This window comes from Megascapheus bottae, chromosome X (genome assembly GCF_031878675.1).
Source record: "Megascapheus bottae isolate mThoBot1 chromosome X, mThoBot2.hap1, whole genome shotgun sequence".
In the NCBI taxonomy this organism is placed as follows: domain Eukaryota; kingdom Metazoa; phylum Chordata; class Mammalia; order Rodentia; family Geomyidae; genus Megascapheus; species Megascapheus bottae.
The window spans coordinates 40,873,975-40,892,667 of NC_143547.1; the positions used below are offsets into that span (position 1 = coordinate 40,873,975).

The 18,693-nt window shown below is 37.6% G+C and overlaps 1 protein-coding gene across 1 annotated transcript in view; it reads left to right on the forward strand.

Moving 5' to 3' along the window:
* The window catches only part of Tex11 (testis expressed 11), a 243,360-nt gene that overhangs the window by 53,884 nt on the left and 170,783 nt on the right, over positions 1-18,693 (forward strand). Inside the window, exon 7 of the mRNA XM_090327103.1 lies at positions 6,861-6,941. Coding sequence (XP_090183229.1) covers positions 6,861-6,941 — 81 coding nt within the window. The remainder of the gene's footprint in view (positions 1-6,860; positions 6,942-18,693) is intronic.

The window sequence follows — 18,693 nt, forward strand, 5'->3', positions numbered from 1 at the left end:
GGCATGTGCTCTATATTTTATAAAGCTTTTGTGCTTTGTTTTTGAATAGGTTCTTGCATTTATGCTCAGGCTAGTATGTACTTGCTTTTAATATAGCTGGGATGACAGGTGCATAACTACCTTGTCGAGCTTTTTATTTGTTGAGATGGGATCTTTCAAAGTTTTTGATATTGCTACCTTCAAATCACAGTCCTTCCAATCTCTACCTCCTAAGTAGCTTAGATTACAAAGCGAGAGGCATAACTCTTAGTTTTATTTTGTTTTGTTATTTTGAAATACGATTACGTATTCTCAATTTGTCTGCCTCATCTTCTTTAGTCTTGGGAACATAGTTGTGTACTATCATACCAGTCTTTATTTTGTCTCACAAGTAATTTTCCAACTTGCTGTATGCCTTTGATCAGACACTTAACATCTCTCAGCCTATAAAAGCTGGAAAATTTTGGTTAAGAAATTACTAGAGTATATTCAAGATTGCCAATTGCTTATATACTAGATTATGACAGAAGTACATTTGGCTTGACAGTATTCATGTGAAAATAAACCTATATCCTGTTGTGTTAGTGTATACCTGTAGTCATAGCTGTATAGAAGGCTGAGGAAACAGGATCTCTTGAGGCCAGGAATTTGAAAATATACTTGGCAACATAGCAAGGCTCTTTCAAAATTAAAGGAAAATATTATTTTTTTTGTCAGTCCTGGGCTTGAGGTCAGGGCCTGAGCACTGTCCTTGGACTTTCTCAAGGCTAGAGCTCTACTACTTGAGCCTCAGCACCACTTCCAGCTTTTTTCTAGGTATGTGGTACTGAGGAATCAAACCCGTGTCTTTGTGCATGCTAAGCAAACACTCTACTGTTAGGCCAAACTCCCAGCCCCAATATTATTGGGAGTTTTTTTTGTTTCTTTTTTTTTTTACCCGTCCTTGGCTTGAGGTCAGGGCCTGAGCACTGTCCTTGGACTTTCTCAAGGCTAGAGCTCTACCACTTGAATCTCAGCACCAATTCTGGATTTCTTTTTATGTATGTGGTACCAAGGAATTGAACCTGGGTCTTGGTGTATGCTAGGCAATCACTCTACCACTAGGCCAAACTCCTGACTCAATGTTATGTTTTATAATGGTCCATGAGCTCAAGTTAATTCAGTCTTGTGATATAGCTATAAGAGCAAAAACTAATAATCCCAGGTTACATTACCATTGTCTAGATCTAGGTAGGGAATTTATACTAGATGATTCACATTGTGAGTATTATGATCAACTGTGGGAATCACATTATAAAATTACTGCAAAAGCGTGGAAAACACATTATGTGAAAAGTTATTTGGAGACGATATTGGTGTCTTTTTTTGTTAGTTGTGGGGCTTGAACTCTGGGCCTGGGCACTGTCCTTGAGCTCTTTAGCTCAAGGCTATTGCTCTACTACTTTGAGCCAGGGTGACATTCCGGTTTTCTGATGATTAATGGGAGATGAGTCTCATGGACTTTTGTGCCCAAGCTGGCTTTGAACCGTGAACCTCAGACCTCAGCCTCCTGAGTAGCTAGGATTACAGGCATGAGACACTGGTGCCTGGTGTGATGTCTGTTTTTCTTTTCTTTTTTTTTTTAAATTAAAGACATATAACCCTCTTTGCTGTCTCTGGATTGATTTGTTGTCCACATCACTTAGTAGATGTTAGGTATTCCTTGTATAATGGATTTGATCCATCGTTGAGCAGCAGTTCAAATCTAGTCTTATGGATTTTCTTCTGTCTGTAAGGAGGGGTAAACCTAACATTTTTGATCCATCAGTATAAATTAAAATACCTTATGGATCTGCTAGGATATGGTTTCAGAGAGGTCTCTTCTCCTCATCTGCACTAATACCACATAGGAAGTACTAATATTTTATTCCTTCGTTTTAGTTCTTGGCACTGATGGTAGTTTGACAAAGATTTGCTGTTTTCTTTTGCAATGTTGGGATCAAATGCAGGGTTTCATGCACACTAGACAAATGCTCTGTCATTGAGCTACTGTCTCTTCTAATACTCACATCTCTTTGTTTGCCTACATTTTACAAAAATGCTTCCACATCAGTGATCTCATTTTATTTTCACAAGGTCAGTCCTACGTGGTGGACATTGCTATCCTAGTTTACAGCAATGAAAATTAAGAGGTTATGGCCATATGTGGTGGCTGACACTTGTAATCCAAACTGCTTGGGAAGGCTGAGACTGAGAGGATTGGATATGGACCCAGCCAGGTACAAAAAGTTCATAAGAACTCATCTCAGATAATAGCTGGGTACAGTGGCTTATACTGTCCTCCTCACTATGTGGGAGGATGAGATAGAGAGGGTCCAAGTTCAAGGCCAGCCTAGATAGAAAAAGGAAGTTTGCAAGACTCCCTCTCAACAGAAGAGGCTGGGTACAATGGGGTGTACTTGACATCCCAGTTACATCAGGAAGCATAAATAGGATGGAAGCTAAGCTAACCCCTTGCAAAGTATTGATATCCTATCTTAAAAAACCCAACAAAAAGGGCTGAAGGTGCAGTTCAAATATTAGAGGACCTCTTAGCAAGCACCAAGCTCTTAGTTCAAACCTCAGTGTGATCCCCTTCCCCAAAAGAAGTTGTGATTTGCTTAAGATTAGTAAGTAAAGAGTTGCAATAGCTAGGAATCCAAAGCCCATATACTTTTCACTGCATTAGTTTAGGTAGGGCATCATCTCACATCTAATGATTCACAATGTCCAAATAATGAGACCTGGCAATATGCCTTTCTAACATCGAAGATTGCTACTGCCTATTTATTTCTCTCTGTCTCTGCCTGCCCCTTTCTTTATCTTTGTCTGTATGTCTCTCTCTTGTTTGGGATGAAACTTCAGACCTTACAATGCTACATCCTCAACATTGCCACATAAGCATTTATTTTAATTGAATTTTCTATCATTTGGGGTTAAATGCTGTTATTTTCTTTTTTACTTCAAGAGATGAGTGTTCAAAATTAGCTTAGATTATTAAAGATCTGATGTTTATAAAATAAGACATGAGCAATGATAAAACTTTGTAGACCGTTTGAGCATTAAAATCTCATTGTTTTATATGTTTTAATGACAGGAAGCACCATCCTCTAATATAAAGTGTATCACTCAGCATTTCTCTTTGATACGGTTTTCTCTGCTGGAGTGTAGCCCCGGTGGAAAACTTGCCCACCATGCAAAGGCCCCGCGTTTCATCTCCAACAACTGCAAAACATTTTTTTCTCTGCTGTGAATAAGGACTCAATCAGGAAGTAGTCATTGAATGCTTATTGTGCAGATGAGAATATTATTTTGAAATTGTTCTAGAGAATTGTTTTTTTGAGACTTTTGTATTAATAATTTGTTTTCTTTTTGAATACGATCTACTATTAAATGCTAAGAGCATGGTTTCTATGTAGTAAAATGCCAAGGTTTGTGCTCTACCGATTGACAGAAGAGAAAACTACGGAGAAATTGACATTTTACTCTTTTTTTTTTTGGTTACTGGGAATAGAATCAAAGGATGCACTTTTGCTCAATCATTGAGCTACATCCCCAGCCACAGCATTTTCCACTCTTTAGTTCAGTCTCTGTGTGTGTGTGTGTGTGTGTGTGTGTGTGTGTGTGTGTGTGTGTGTGTGTGTGATGATACCAGGGCTTGCCTGAGTGCTTTCCCTGAGGGTTTTTTTTTTTACCTAAGGCTGGTGTTCTACCACTTGAACTAAAACTCTTTCTAGCTTTTTGGTGGTTAATTGAAGACACTCTTGGACATTCCTGCCTGGGCTGGCTTTGAACCAGAATCCTCAGATCTCAATATCCTGAGTAGCTAGGATTAAAAGCATGAGCAACTGTTGTTTGGCTTTTTTAAATGCTGAATATGGAACCCAGGACCTCAAGCATGGTAGGCAAGTGCTCTAAAACTGAGCCATATCTCCAATCCTTCAATCCTTTTCTCATTCAACACAAAGGATATTTGATAAAATAAAAAGAAAAGAAAATAGCAACTGTAGGGTTTCTCCATTCTTTTTCTTTTCTTTGCCTTTTAGTATTGATTTGTTGTGGTGTACATATCGAAAGTTATTGATTTATTTATTTTCTTAAAAAATTTTAATTGTTATTATAAAGATGATATAAAGAATGGGTTACAGTCGCATAAGTCAGGTGAAGGGTATGTTTCTTTTTAGATAATGTCACCCTTCCTTTATACTCTCCATTTCCCCCTCTCTTCCCCATAGTCTTTACATTCTTAGAATTTTTTTTTTTTTTTTTTTGGTTAGGGGTGGTAGTGTACATTTGTATTACAGAACTTAGGAGGCTGAGGTAGGAAGACTGAATGTTTGAGGCCAGTGTGTTCTACATAGCATGACTCTGTCTCAACAAAAACACTTTAGAGTAGGGGGCAGTATTGGGGTTTGAAGTTAGGACCTTGTGTTTGCTAGGCAAACACTATTCCACTGAGCCAGTTTTTCAGCTTCCCCTGCTCAATCAGGTCTTGTTTCCTGTGAAGGCATGTAGAAGGACTGTGATCTGCCTATATTAAAATTTCTTTTGTAGCTGAGATGAGAGACTATATTCTGTTGTGCTTAGAAGTCAGACTTTTCCACCCAGATGGCCCTGGGACCACTTTTCTCCTGACCTCAGCCTCCCACACAGCCAGGATAACAGGCACACTTCACGTCTGGCTATTGTCTAAGAAAGAATCTACCGATATTTCTTATTTTTATATTGCAAAGTAGGAATGAGCTATTTATTGATGTTTAAGATCTATCAAAAATGGTGACTTTTGACAGATGACCTTCAAACAAAACAGTTGAACATATTTTTCTACCTCCAAAGCAAAAGACATTTTTGACATTTGAGAAACAGTGACCAAGTCATGAAATCATTTTTCTCCTTGTAGTATAATTTGAAATATAAAACTCAGGACACAGGGACAAGAGGGCTTAGTGGTAGAGTGCTTGCCTAGTATGCATGAAGCCCTTGGGTTTGATTCCTTGGTACCACATACACAGAAAGAGCCAGAAGTGGTGTTATGGCTCAAGTGGTAGAACAGTAGCCTTTAGCTGAAGGCCTGGGCTCTGAGTGCAAGCTGCAGGGCTGGTAAAAAACAAAAACAATTTATGACACAAATTTTGTCTTTGTGAGGCTCTTCAAGAACTTTAAGGTAATACCAATATTTTAATGATTTCTAATAATTAAATTTATAAGGAAAAATTTACAATTCTCACCTATACATGTAGATTGGCCTTCAACTATTGTCCTCCTGATCTTTGCCTTTGAAATAGCTAGGATTATAGGGATGAGCCATTTATGCCCTTCTTGAAAAGATTTTAATTTGTCATCTGAAATTTTTTAAGACTCTTATTATAAAGGTGATGTACAGAAGTATTGCAGTTACATAAGTCAGGTAACGAGTAATTTCTTTTTTGGACAATGTCACCCTACCCTCTTTCTCTCCAAGTTTTTCCCTTCTATCCCCACCCACAAATTATATAGTTTATTTTCAATATAGTATCTAGTGAATACCACTGCTGCATTTGCTCACGCTTTGTCCCTCCATTTATATGCTCTGCTTACATGCCCAAACAAACAAGACAAAAAGAAAAGAAAACCAAAACAATAATACAGAAAAAACCTTTTGTTTCCATTTCCTGGAGTTCATTTTGATAAATATTGTTTTATATGATCAGCTGCACATAGGCATAGTGCCTTTTTGTTCTTCTCATTAGAATATCCTCATTTGGTCTCACTGTGTGAGAATGTGTAGAGTCTTGTGTAATTTATCATGTCCCAGAGTATTTTAGATTTACCTTCCTCTCTGAATTTGACTTGCCTCACTTAACCCAATTTGTTCTGTGTCCATCCATTTTCCTTGTAAAATTCCATTGTAGATAAGTATTCACATTTTTTTAATCCACTTATTTTGTAGGGCACCTGGGTTATTTCCAAACTCGGCTATTGTGGATAGAGCAGCAATGAACATAGTTGTGCAAGTGTCTTTACTATGGTGTCCTGGCTTGTGATGTTCTGGGTAGATGTCCAACAGGAATTATTTTTCTAAAATAAAAATGAAATAAGGCTGGGTGTGCTGGCTCATGTCTGTAAAGCACAAGACCTTGTTAAAATTCTAGTAAAAATAAAATTATGTTCCTGTATGTGTCCATTTAAATAAAATACTTTATCATCTGTATTCTATCTTTGAGGTAGAATTTCACGGTCTAACACAGATAGAACTTAATGAGACTATCTTACACAGATAGAATGTGATGGACTTAAAACTCTATATCTGACACTTTAACTCTTTGGCTGGTGATCTGCCACCTAAGTCATGCCTCCAACCCCTCAGCTAAATTTTTGAATGACTGAAATAAGCTTTTATGACATTGAACAGTAAAATTGAAAAGCATTCTAGAGATAATCTTTTATAGATGAGGAAACAAAATTGAATAGCTGTTAAGGCTTAAGGTTACATAATAAATAACAAAGTGGCTCTTTTGGCTTCAAGGTGACATTACGCTAAGCTACCTTCATAGTAGATATTCAGAAAAATTTTGATTATTGAGAACTTGATTTAGGACTGCTATTTAGTTAATTCTTCAGGCAGTAGATGAATTTCTACATTCCCAGAAAAACTAAATGATGTCCAGTGATGAAGTAACAACTGTATTAACAAAGATTCTTACCATTTTTTGTTCTGTATTTTACCTTGGCTGTTAATTTAGACTGACTAGCATTGCTAAAAATATTAGAAAATTAGAAATATTTTAAGACTTTTAAACAGTAGTTAAGAAATGCTAACATTGACTTAGATCCAGCTATCTTGTGATTTAATTTTAACCAATTATTGACATTCTCTTTCTTAGGCTGTCATTCAAGGGAATTTTCAAAAAGCATCTGGTTGTATAATGCGATGTAAAGATATGTTGATGAGGCTCCCCAAAATGGTAAGTGAAATTTCTCCATTTATTCTCCATCAACTTATCAATATTGGAGTATTTTTTTACCTCCCCCCCCCCCAGCAACATAGCAAGCCTTTGTTATTTTGTTTCTTGGTGATTGCCATTCTGATTAAACTGAGATGAAATCTCAAGGTTTACTTTTTAACTTTTAGTGAGTTTAGGTAGAGTATCACATATTTTTGTGGTGGTCCTTCTTCATATGCCTTTCATGTAGGTTGGAATACAGACTTATTGGTTGAGGTTAGGTCTCACTCACTTCTTGCCCAGGGTGGCCTTTAACTTTTGTCCTTCTTATGTCCATATTTGAATAGCTATGATTACATTGCACATTTCTTCATGTACTTATTAACCATCTATATTATCTCTTTTAAGAACAAATACATTTACCCATTTATTAATTTTTTTTCTTTTGATGTTTATTTTTATTTTTTATTGACAGTCCTGGGGCTTAAACTCAGTGCTGGGGCACTGTCCATGAGCTTCTTTTGTTCACGGCTACTCTACCACTTGAGCCACAGTGCCATTTCTGGTCTTCTCTGTGTATGTAGTACTTAGGAATCAAACTCAGGGATTCATGCATGCTAAGCAAACATTCTACCAGTAAGTCACATTCTCAACCCTGGTATTTAATTTTTAGGTATTTTGCGGCAGTCCTGAGGCTTGAACTCAGGGCCTGGGCACTGTCCTTTGCTTTTCTCAAGGCCAGTGTTCTGCCATTTGAGCCATAGCATCACTTCTAGCTTTTTCTGTGTATGTGGTCCAGAAGAATCAAACTCAGGGCTTCATGCATGCTAAACAAGCAGTCTACCACTAGGCCACATTTCCTATTTAGTTCTTTATATATAGGTTATTAATACCCTATTCTTAATAGCTGCAAGATCTCCTAGTCTGTACTTTTGGTCTTCATTCTGACACTATTTGCATCCCCGTATGGTGGCACACATCTGTGAAATTCTAGGAATTAAGAGATATAGACAGATGGATAGTGCACTAAAGACAAAGCTGGAGTTCAGGAGCATGACTTAGTGGTAGAGTTCTTGTATAGCATGCATGTAACCCTGGGTTAGATTCCTCAGTACTCATACACAGAAAAAGCCACAAGTGGTGCTGTGGCACAGGTAATAGAGCACTAGCCTTGAGAATGCTGAAGAACAGTGCCCAGGCCCTGAATTCAAGCCCCAGGACTGGCAAAAAAAAGAACTTAGATTGAGGGTCTTGCTTAAATTTTATGGGAATGTTGATATTTTTTATCTCAGCAGGCAATCAATCTGGTCAGAATCAGAATCAGCCATTTTTTCATCTTGTTTTATATGGGCTATAGTTCAGTGTTGGTTCAGTTTGTCAGGGTTCTTGAGATTTCACCAGAATATACAACATTGACCAGTACCTGGCAGTGGCTCATCCATTAGTTCAGTTATCAAAAGTCTTTGATATACAAATTAGGATTAGCTCTATGGTTGCTCAGGTTGTAGCATGATTCCAGGACTTAATAACCAACTTTATGATGTTACTTTTATGGCCTACTTTTTCTTTGATGTTAGTAGCTTCTAGCTCCTTTTAATCTCTTCACTCTATTGGTCAGTCACCATCCATATGTACAGTTGCACAGCAACTAGGGTCAAACAGTAGAAAAACCAAGCTAGAGGGAAAAGAGCAAGAGGGAAATTCCTGTAGCACTGAAGTCAGTCTTCCCTCCCTTCAAACGGTATATGTTCAGTAAATTTTTCTTGCTTCTTCTGGACTCTTTTTGCCAATTGTATGTTTCCATGTACAATTCTTCTATTCCATGTACAACTCTTCCAAGTCTTCTGGTTTTTTTATTTTAATTTTAATTTTTTTTTGCCAGTCCCTGGGGCTTGAACTCAGGGCCTGAGCACTGTCCTTTGGCTTTTCCCTCAAGGCTAGCACTCTGCCACTTGAGCCACAGCACCATTTATGGCTTTTTCTATGCATGTGGTACAGAGGAATTGAGCCCGGGTCTTTGTGCATGCTAGGCAAGCACTCTACAAGTAAGCCAAACTACTGGCCCATCTTCTGGGTTTTTAAAATTTTTGAATATCGATTTCCTTTTTAACTTTGGTGAACTTTCAACCATTTTCTTCAGGTTACGAATACAATGCTTCTTCTTTTTCTTTATTTTTAAATTAAATTTAATTTTTTATTATAATTAATAGAGGGGTTACAGTTAAATTAGCCAGATAGAAGAAACATTACTTCACACACATTGGTACCTCTTCTCATGTTTTTGTCCCCATTTCCCTCCCCCACCACTCCCCTCATCTTGTTTTCCCCCTTTCTTTTCCTATTTCAAATAAACAAATAAAATTATATACAATATAACAGATTACAAGGTAATATACTGTAACAATATGAGAATGACCAAGGGACAACAAAAGAGATGAGAAATAACATACAGTATGTTAAGAACAACATTCACTCATTGTATAGGTCTTGTTTTCATATCCTGGAGGTCTTTTCATTTAGTCTCATCCTATATGGCCTTATATATCTAGGTTTTGAACTCCTGTGCTAGGAGAGTCCAATGTTTGTACTAATTATTACAAATGAGGGAAATCATTGAGCCTATGTTCCTTTGGGTCTGATTATTTACTTAATATCATTTTTTCTAAGTCTTTCCATTTCCTTATAAATGGGGCTTTCCATAGTGATGAACAAGTTTACACTCCCACCAACAGTGTAGTAGTGATCCCTCCTGGCCACATCCCTGCCAGCATCTGTTGTTATTAGATTTCTTGATCATGGCCATTCCAACTGGAGTAAGGTGGAATCTTAGAGTTGTTTTGATTTGCATTTCTTTTATGATAAGAGATGTCGAGCATTTTTTCATGTGTCTATAGGCCATTCTTATTTCTTCTTCAGAGAAGACTCTCTTTACATCTTTGGCCCATCTTTTAATGGGATGGTTGTTTCTCTGGAGATTAGTTTTGGAGTGATTCAAAATTTTTAGCTGTGGATATATTTTAGATATAAAACCTTCTTTTTCTGTTAGTCCTAGGGCTTGAACTTAAGGTGTGGGCACTGTCCTTAAGCTTTCTCAAGGCTAGTGCTCCACTTGAGCCACAGCACTAATTCTGGCTTTTTCTCTGTGTGTGGTAAAACCCAGGGCTTTTTGTATGCTAGGCAGGCACTCTACCACTAGGCCACACACCCCGGCTCCAAATGCAATACTTCTCGATCAATGTCATTCCTTCCAGCATTCTCCACCAATTCATTTCCCTCTCCCATACCTACCTTCAAGATACACAATTCAGTTTTTACATAATATACATTGAACATATTGACTGCACTTACTCACCTTTACTCCCTCCATTTGTGTGCCTTCCCTTATCCTCCCCCTAAAACATATTTTTACTTCCTGTCAATCATTTTGATAATTAGTTCATTATTTGTTCAGGGGAGTTACACCTTTGGACTCTTCCTCTAAATGTACTATCCTTTAATTACTTTGTGTATATTTGCTAGGGCTTGCATATATTATCAAGCATGCTTGTATGTATGTATGTATGTATGTATGTATGTATGTATGTATTGACTGATTGATTGATTGATTGATTGTGGGTCACAGGGCTTGAACTCAGCCTGGGCATTGTACCTGAGCTCTTCAGCTCAGGGCTATTGCCCTACCCTTGGAGCCAAAATCCACTTTCTATTTTCTAGAGGTTAATTGTAGATAAGATTCTTGGGTCCTTTTGTGCCCATGCTGGCTTTGAACCTTGTTCCTCAGATCTCAGCCTCCTGAGTAGCTAGGATTATAGTTGTGAGCCATGGCGTCCCACATGCTAATATATTAGATCAAACATCCATATATGAAAGAAAATGTGCCATCTGTCTTTAGCTGACTTTAGTTAACATATTTCTACATCCACCCATTTCTCTTTCAGAGAGATAAGTAAAATTCCATTGTATAATATGTATCATATTTTCTTGGTCCACTCATCTGCTGTAGAACATCTGGGCTCTTCCCACAACTTCTCTATCATGAAAAGTGCAGCAGTGAACATGGATGTGCAAATATCAGGGCCAGTGGTTCTATTGTGAAACCTGTTCTGGGAGGCATGCATTGATATCAACTAAGAGGAGGTACAGAATGACATAGGAGATTCAGGTTGCCATTATAGCTCGAGTCCATCTTACCAAAGGCTGCTGTGAAGCTTGTAGTGGTCCTCATTCGCAAAGATTTTTCTCCCACTTTGGAACTGACAGCTGAGGCGATATCATTATTGAGCTGACCTGGCTTGTCGGTTAGGATAATGCAAATAAAATGAAACTCTTATATCTTTTTCTATACAGTTATCCTCACTGGGTAACTTCAGTGCATTATGTCAGCTTCATCATTGGACTGTGGAACTCTCTTGGGGCCTTTTCTTAGTCTGTGGGTAGTTGTTAAATCATTGCTTTAAAGGAGAAACAAGAGCTGGGATACCCTAGTCAGCATCTTTCTGGTGCTATTTAGCATCCATGTGTTTGCATGTTACTGTGTCTTCTGAGCAGTTCTTTCCTTTATGGTATAATAAACTATTCCAGAACCATTTTGTCCTTTCCCTGCACAGCCTATGAGATTAACTCTATAAGGAACCAGTACTCCTGGAAAGGAGTTTGTTGTTCATTGGCAGAGTCCAAAATCTAGGTACTAGATATGCTTACTGCTGTCAGATTGTCACTGCTCTCAGGCCTGCCCTCTCAGTGGGAAGAGCATATGCATGTTTATACACTCACACATTTCCACTGCATTTGTAAACATTGATTATCCAACAATCTATCTAATATACTGAAAATTATTGTCATATTGGGGTACTGGAGATTGAACTCATGGCCTTCTATGTGCTAAACATATGCTTTACCATTGAATTAACTTTAGTTCGGGTACTGCAAATTATGATAACTGCTATTTCAGTTCAACAGTAAAACGTTCATTCTAGTTTTCTCTTTTTCCAAACCATTTTGAATATTCTTTTTTCATAACAAAAACCTGGCTTCAATTATTCTTAATATATTGTTTATATATAATTACTCCTATGAGCTGTCTCCCATTTCCTCTGTTACCTTCTGTACTTTAAGGATGTCTCTCTCCTACTCACTTTCTTTTTTTGTGCACCAGTACTCAGGTTTTAGTTCAGTTCCTGGGCACTGTATTCAGCAGTTTTGCTCAAGGTTGAACTCTATCACTTGAGCCAAAGATCCACTTTGTGGTTAGTTTTACATAAGGGCTTTTCTGCCCAAGCTGGCTTTAAACCACAATCCTCAGATCTCAGCATCCTGACTAGCTAGGATTACAGCTATAAGCTACCAGCACTCACCAGTTCCCTTTTAAAATTAGTGTATATTAATTATACAAAGGGATTGTATTATTTGCATATGTGCATATAATGTGCTCTGATCAAATTTATCCATTCTAATTCTTCTCTTATCCCTTTCTAAAGAATTTTTACAGTGTTTATTGTTCTATTTTCATATATACACATAAAATAGTTCAATCGCAATCATTTCTTTCACCCTCTCTTTTTAATTTGCCCCCTCCCACTGGCTTCCTCAAAATAGTCCCCATTTTTTTTGTGATTCCTGTATCTGTATTGTCCAGTAAAATGGTTCCTAGCTAGCCACAGGTGGCTACCAAATACACAAAATATGATCATGTGACTGAACTATCACCATCCCTATTTTGTAGTTGAGGAAATGAAGGCTCAACCACGGAGCTGGTGGGGGTTGGCAAATAGAGTTCCTAGGATGAAATGTCTTCTTGTCTGGTTCAAAAGACAAATCCTTTACCACCACAGTAGCCTCTTGTCCTTGTCTCCAAGGAGGATCTTTGACCCTTCAAAACCCAGACAGGTGGTCAGGTCATGTCTGCCTGGGTGGAAGGGTCTCACTTCCTGCCTGGCTCCATCTGGACCCAGCTGTGTGAGGCACCTGTGTTGTTCTATTGATAACAGTGTTTACCCTTCCAAAGCCAGAGCTATAAAAGGCAGTTTTCAAAGTCATTGCCTCAGAAGTGTCAATAAGAGAGGGAGTCCAGTTGTGATTTCTGAGGTGAAATGCTGCCTCTGGGTTATGGAAAAGTCTACTGGGATGTAATCTTGCTCCTATCACTGTGTGACATTACTTTGCACAAGTTTCATACTTTCTTTGGGTTGGGCCTTATAGTTATCATCAGCAGCAGCAGCAGCAGCATCATCATCAGCATCATCACCTCCATCATCATTAGTGTAAAGAGAGTGTGGGTCTTGGGGATCTTAAAGAGCTCTTCTTATTTTGTGTCCCCTACTTTACATCCTGGGTTAATGACCCTGAACTGCTTTATGAAGCAACCTTCCAAATAAAATCACCCCTAAACTTAAAACTATTAAAACAATTTTTTCTGAGATCTTCAACAATGTCACTATTGAGGCAGTACAGGTACTCATTAATATCTTGTAAAAAGTGATTTTGTAGCTTTTCTAAATGTATGAAAAAAAATCTTCCATGCTCAAACCTGGGCCCAGAGCTCCAGAAACATAAAATCACAGTCAGACCCCAGGATTCTACAATTCTCAGGAGCTTAGATATGCTTGTCATTTTTTAGGCCTAAATTCTACATCTGCCTGTTTATATTCTAATTTTTATGTTTGTGAGCTTCCTTTCCTCACCTTATTCCTACTTCCCAAGATTGTTTCTACTTCTATTTACTTGTTCCCTCTGTGTATGAGTAATAGTTGATTTTTTTCATATATTTTTATTGTGATTAATGGAAGGGTTACATTATATTCACCAGATAGAAGGTACATTACTTCACACATATTGATACCCTTTCTCATGTCATGGTCCCCATTTCCCTCCTCCTCTCCCCCCCTGCACAACTTGATTTCCCCCCTTCCCTCTCCTATTTCAAATAACCAATTAAGCATACATACAATATATCAGATAAGAAGGTGAAATATTTAACAATATGAGATAACCAAGGGACAGTAAAAGAGATGAGAGATAATATAGTATATTAAGGATAACAATCACTCATTATATGGTTTTTGTTTCTATATCCTGGAGGTCCTTTCATTTAGCATCATACTATATGGCCTTATGTATCTAGATTTTGATCTATTGTGAATCTCTGTTAGGAGAGCCCAAGGTTTCTACTGATTATGACAGATGAGGGAAACCATTGAGCCTATGTTCCTTTGAGTCTGGCTTACTTCAAATAATTGATCTTTTTTGTGCTGGTTCTGAGGCTTGAAAACTCAGGACCTAGCCTCTGTCTCTAAGCTTTTATACTCTATTACTTAAGCTACAGCTCCATTTTTGGCTTTTTAGTGGTTAATTGGAAATCAGAATCATGTGGACTTTCCTGCGTTGGCAGTTCTCAGATCTGTCTCTTGAGTATCTGGAATTACAGGGATGAGCCACTGATATCTTGCAAGAAATACTTGATTTTCTTTAATTTTAATTTTTTATTGTAAATTGTTAGAGAGGTTACAGTTACATAAGTCAGGGTTCAGTACATTTTTTGAAATGCACTCCATTGTAATATTTTTGAAATGTTAACCTCTTCCCTTGTTTTCACCTGGTTTTTCCTCCCACCACTCTTCCCCCACAAGTTGTATAGTTCATTTTCAACATAGACTCTAGTGAATATCACTGCTGAATCAGTTTTCCCTTTGTCCCACAATTTATGTGCTTCTCTTGCCTTTCTCCAAATCAGATAAACTTAAATGCAAGACAGAATATAGAGAAATCAAAGATAGCGACAAAAGGGGAAAAATCAGAAAAAGGGGGGGGCAGAAAAAAGTAAAATAAAAAAAACCACTTGTTTCCATTTCTTGGATCTCATTTTGATAAGCATCATTTTATATGATTATTGGCACATAGCTGTTGAGCCCTTGTGATCCTCTCCTAAGAATATTCTCATTTGGTTTCACTACGTTAATGTTTACAGTCCTGTTTATACAAGAGTGATTACATGGAGTTTCATCAGAGAAAGTACTCAATTCTCAGAGTTTCTTTACTCTGAAAAATTAGACAATTTTAAAAACAAAATTCTAAAATACAAGTATTAACTGCTACAGTTAAAGTACACAAAAATTGCTTGAACATTATAGGTTGATTGATATCTAGATGTCTCTAATATAATCCTTTATAGATAATTTTATGAAGTTCTGAGTAAACAAAAACTAAACTGTAAAGCAAATTAAACATAATTAGCTTCCATTTGTAAGTGTTCATGTGCTTTTATTTTTTTGCCATTTAAAAAAGAAGTTTATGAATACAACGCATTTTGATCAAGATCACCCTTTTCACTATTCTTACCCCTCCCTCCCTTTTCTCACTTTGCTTAATTTTGTAGAATATACATTGAATTCTTTTTTTTGCCAGTCCTGGGCTTGAGCTCAGGGCCTGAGCACTGTCCTTGGACTTTCCCAAGGCTAGAGCTCTACCACTTGAGCCTCAGCACCACTTCCGGCTTTTTTCTATGTATGTGGTACCAAGGAATCGAACCCGGGTCTTCATGCATGCTAGGCAAGCGCTTTAACCACTAGGCCAAACTCCCGGCTATACGTTGAATTCTTGACTGCATTCTCCCCTCTTCCTCCTCATTTGTTTACCCCTCTCCCTTTGACCCCACATTATCCCTTTCAAGGACGTACTTTCTAGCATTTATTTTGTTGAACTTTGCCTTTCCAAGAAATTACATTATTTGAGTTCTCCCTTGACTCTAACAGATTTCAATTAATAAGTTTGTGTACATGTGAATACCATCCAGACATATTTTTAATATATTTTTATTGTAATTAATAGAAGGGTTACATGATATTTGCCAGATAAATGGTGCATTAATTCCCATACATTGATACCCTTTCACATGTCTTGGTCCCCATTTCCCTTCCTCCCTCCCCCACCCATATTTACTTATATCTTTATAAGCTACTTCTAGCTTCTACATATAAAGGAAAATATGCATCCTTTATCTCCCTGGGCCTGACTTACTTCACTCAGCATATTTTTTTCTATGTCTTTCCATTTCTTTGCAAATAAAACAATATCATTCTTTCTAATGGATGAGTAAAATTCTATTGTGTATATATACCATTTTTTCTTGATACTTTTTTCCAAGGCAGAATATCTCTAGGTAGTCCAGTTGGACTCAGAACTTACTTATGATCCTTCTGTTTTTTTTTCTTTTTTCTTTTTTTTTTTCCCAAGCGCTGAGTTTAGAAGTGCTCAGACTGGAAGTGTGCATGACAATACCCAGCAGTTAATTTCCATTTAAAGTAAACATATCCACAGACACTTCTAAAAGGTTGAAAGAAGTATTTTGAAGTCAAACAATGAAATGATTAGAAATAATTGTTGGGTGTTCAGCTTCGGCTGGTGCATGTTAAAAAATTAATTTCATAGGTTAATTGGGACATGGTGATGCTTTGTTGGATAGTACTTTCTTGTTTAATGAGAAGTAAGAAATTCTTCTATTGTGAGCATTTATTTGGAGCTGGGAATATAGCCCTAGTAGTAGAGTGCTTGCCTAATAGCACCCTGAGTTCAAAACAAAAAATAAACCAATTTCTTTTTTTTTTGATATTAAGACTGAAAATTACTTGTGGCTTGCATAAACTGATGAAGTAGGAACTACTGTAGTGTGACAAATTGTGACAATTCAAGTGGTGAATGCTCTGAATATCAGTGTCATGATATATAAAATGAGACTATGACAACATGATTTAAAAGATTCCTTTAGGGGCCGGGAGTTTGGCCTAGTGGTTAAAGTGCTTGCCTAGCATGCATGAAGACCCGGGTTCGATTCCTCGGTACCACATACATAGCAAAAAGCCGGAAGTGGTGCTGAGGCTCAAGTGGTAGAGCTCTAGCCTTGAGAAAGTCCAAGGACAGTGCTCAGGCCCTGAGCTCAAGCCCAGGACTGGCAAAAAAAAAAAAAAAGATTCCTTTAATCCAATAATTCCTAGTCACCAATTTAGAAATTTCCTGGACACATTCAAGGTGGTTATATGTGTGTGTATGTATGTATGTATGTATGTATGTATGTATGTATGTATGTATATGTGTGTGTGCATATATATATATATTACTTCTTTCTCTTTAAAATTTGGAATCTTATAATTTCATTTTGATTGTTTTGGCTTGCTTTAATGATTCACCATTAATTTTGCATTTCCTTTAGAGTTATCTTTAGTATTGAGTTTTACTTCATTGTAAAACTTTTATTGAAACAAAGAAAATGGCCAGTTTGTATCCGAAATTCTTCCGAGTGCAAACTCATTCAACTACTATGGAAAGCAGTAAGGCAGTTCCTCAAAAGACTAAATATAGAACTCCCCTATGACCCAGCAATTCCACGACTTGGCATTTTCCCAGTTGTCCAGAAACAAGAACATACTAAATCCACTAGCACAATGATGTTCATTGCAGCACTATTTACCATAGCAAAGATAGGGAACAAACCCAGATGCCCCTCAGTTGATGAGTGGATCAACAAGATGTGGTATTTGTACACAATGGAATTCTATGCTCCTGTCAGAAAGAATGACATCGCCCCATTTGTGAGAAAATGGAAAGACTTAGAAAAAATCATATTAAGTGAAGTAAGCCAGACTCAAAGGAACTTAGGCTCAATGGTTTCCCTCATTTGTCATAATCAGTAGAAACCTTGGGCTCTACTAGCAGAGATTTACAATACAACAAAACCTAGATACTTCAGGCCATATAGAATGACGCTAAATGAAAGGACCTCCAGAATATAGAAACAAAAGCCATATAATGAGTGATTATTGTCCTTAATGTACTATGTTATCTCTAATCTCTTTTGCTGTCCCTTGCTTATCTAATTTTCTTACAGTATTTTACCTTGTTATCTGATATATTGTATATATGCATATTTAGTTATTTGAAGTCGGGTAGGGAAGGGAGGAAAAAAAGATAAGGGGCTGGGGTGGGGGGAGGGAAATGGAGACCAAGACATGAGAAAGGGTATCAAGGGTTGTGAAGTAATACAACTTCTATCTGGTAAAGATAATGTAACCCTTCTAATAATTACAATAAAAACATATGAAAAAAAGAATTGCTGGTGTGTGTATGTATGTGTGTGCTCTTGGTCATGTGTCTGCTTCGCATATGCACATGCATATGCTTGCTTCTACTGGGACTTGAACTCAGGCTTTCCTTTTTTTTATCAGTCATGGGACTTGAACTCTGGGTCTGGGCATTGTCCCTGAGCTCTTCAGCTCAAGGCTACTGCCCTACCCCTTGAGGCACAGCACCACTTCTAGTTTTCTGTTGGCTAACTGGAGATAAGAGTCTCACAAACTTTCCTTCCTAGGCTAACTTTGAACCACAATCCTCAGATTTCAGCCTCTTGAGTAGCTAGGATTACAGGCGAGAGCCTTTGTACCTGGCTTAAGACTTCACCCTTTCTCTTGACTTCTTTGCTCATGACTATCACTTTACCACCTGAGTAATGCTTCCAGTTCCAGCTTTTTGCTGATGTGTTTCTTGAGGCTAATACTTCAAATCCTAGCTAGTCAGGGAGCTGAGATCTGAAGATCAGGGTTCGAAACTAGCCTGGGCAGGGTCTCTCCCTTATTCTCCAATTAACCAACAAAAAGATGGAAAACTTGAAATGGAGCTGTTTGTTCTACCCTTGAGCCAAAAAGCTCAGTGACAGCTCCCAGGGACTGAGCTCAAGACCAGCACACACATAAAAAAATTATTCAGATTTATCTGCCTGAGCTGCCTC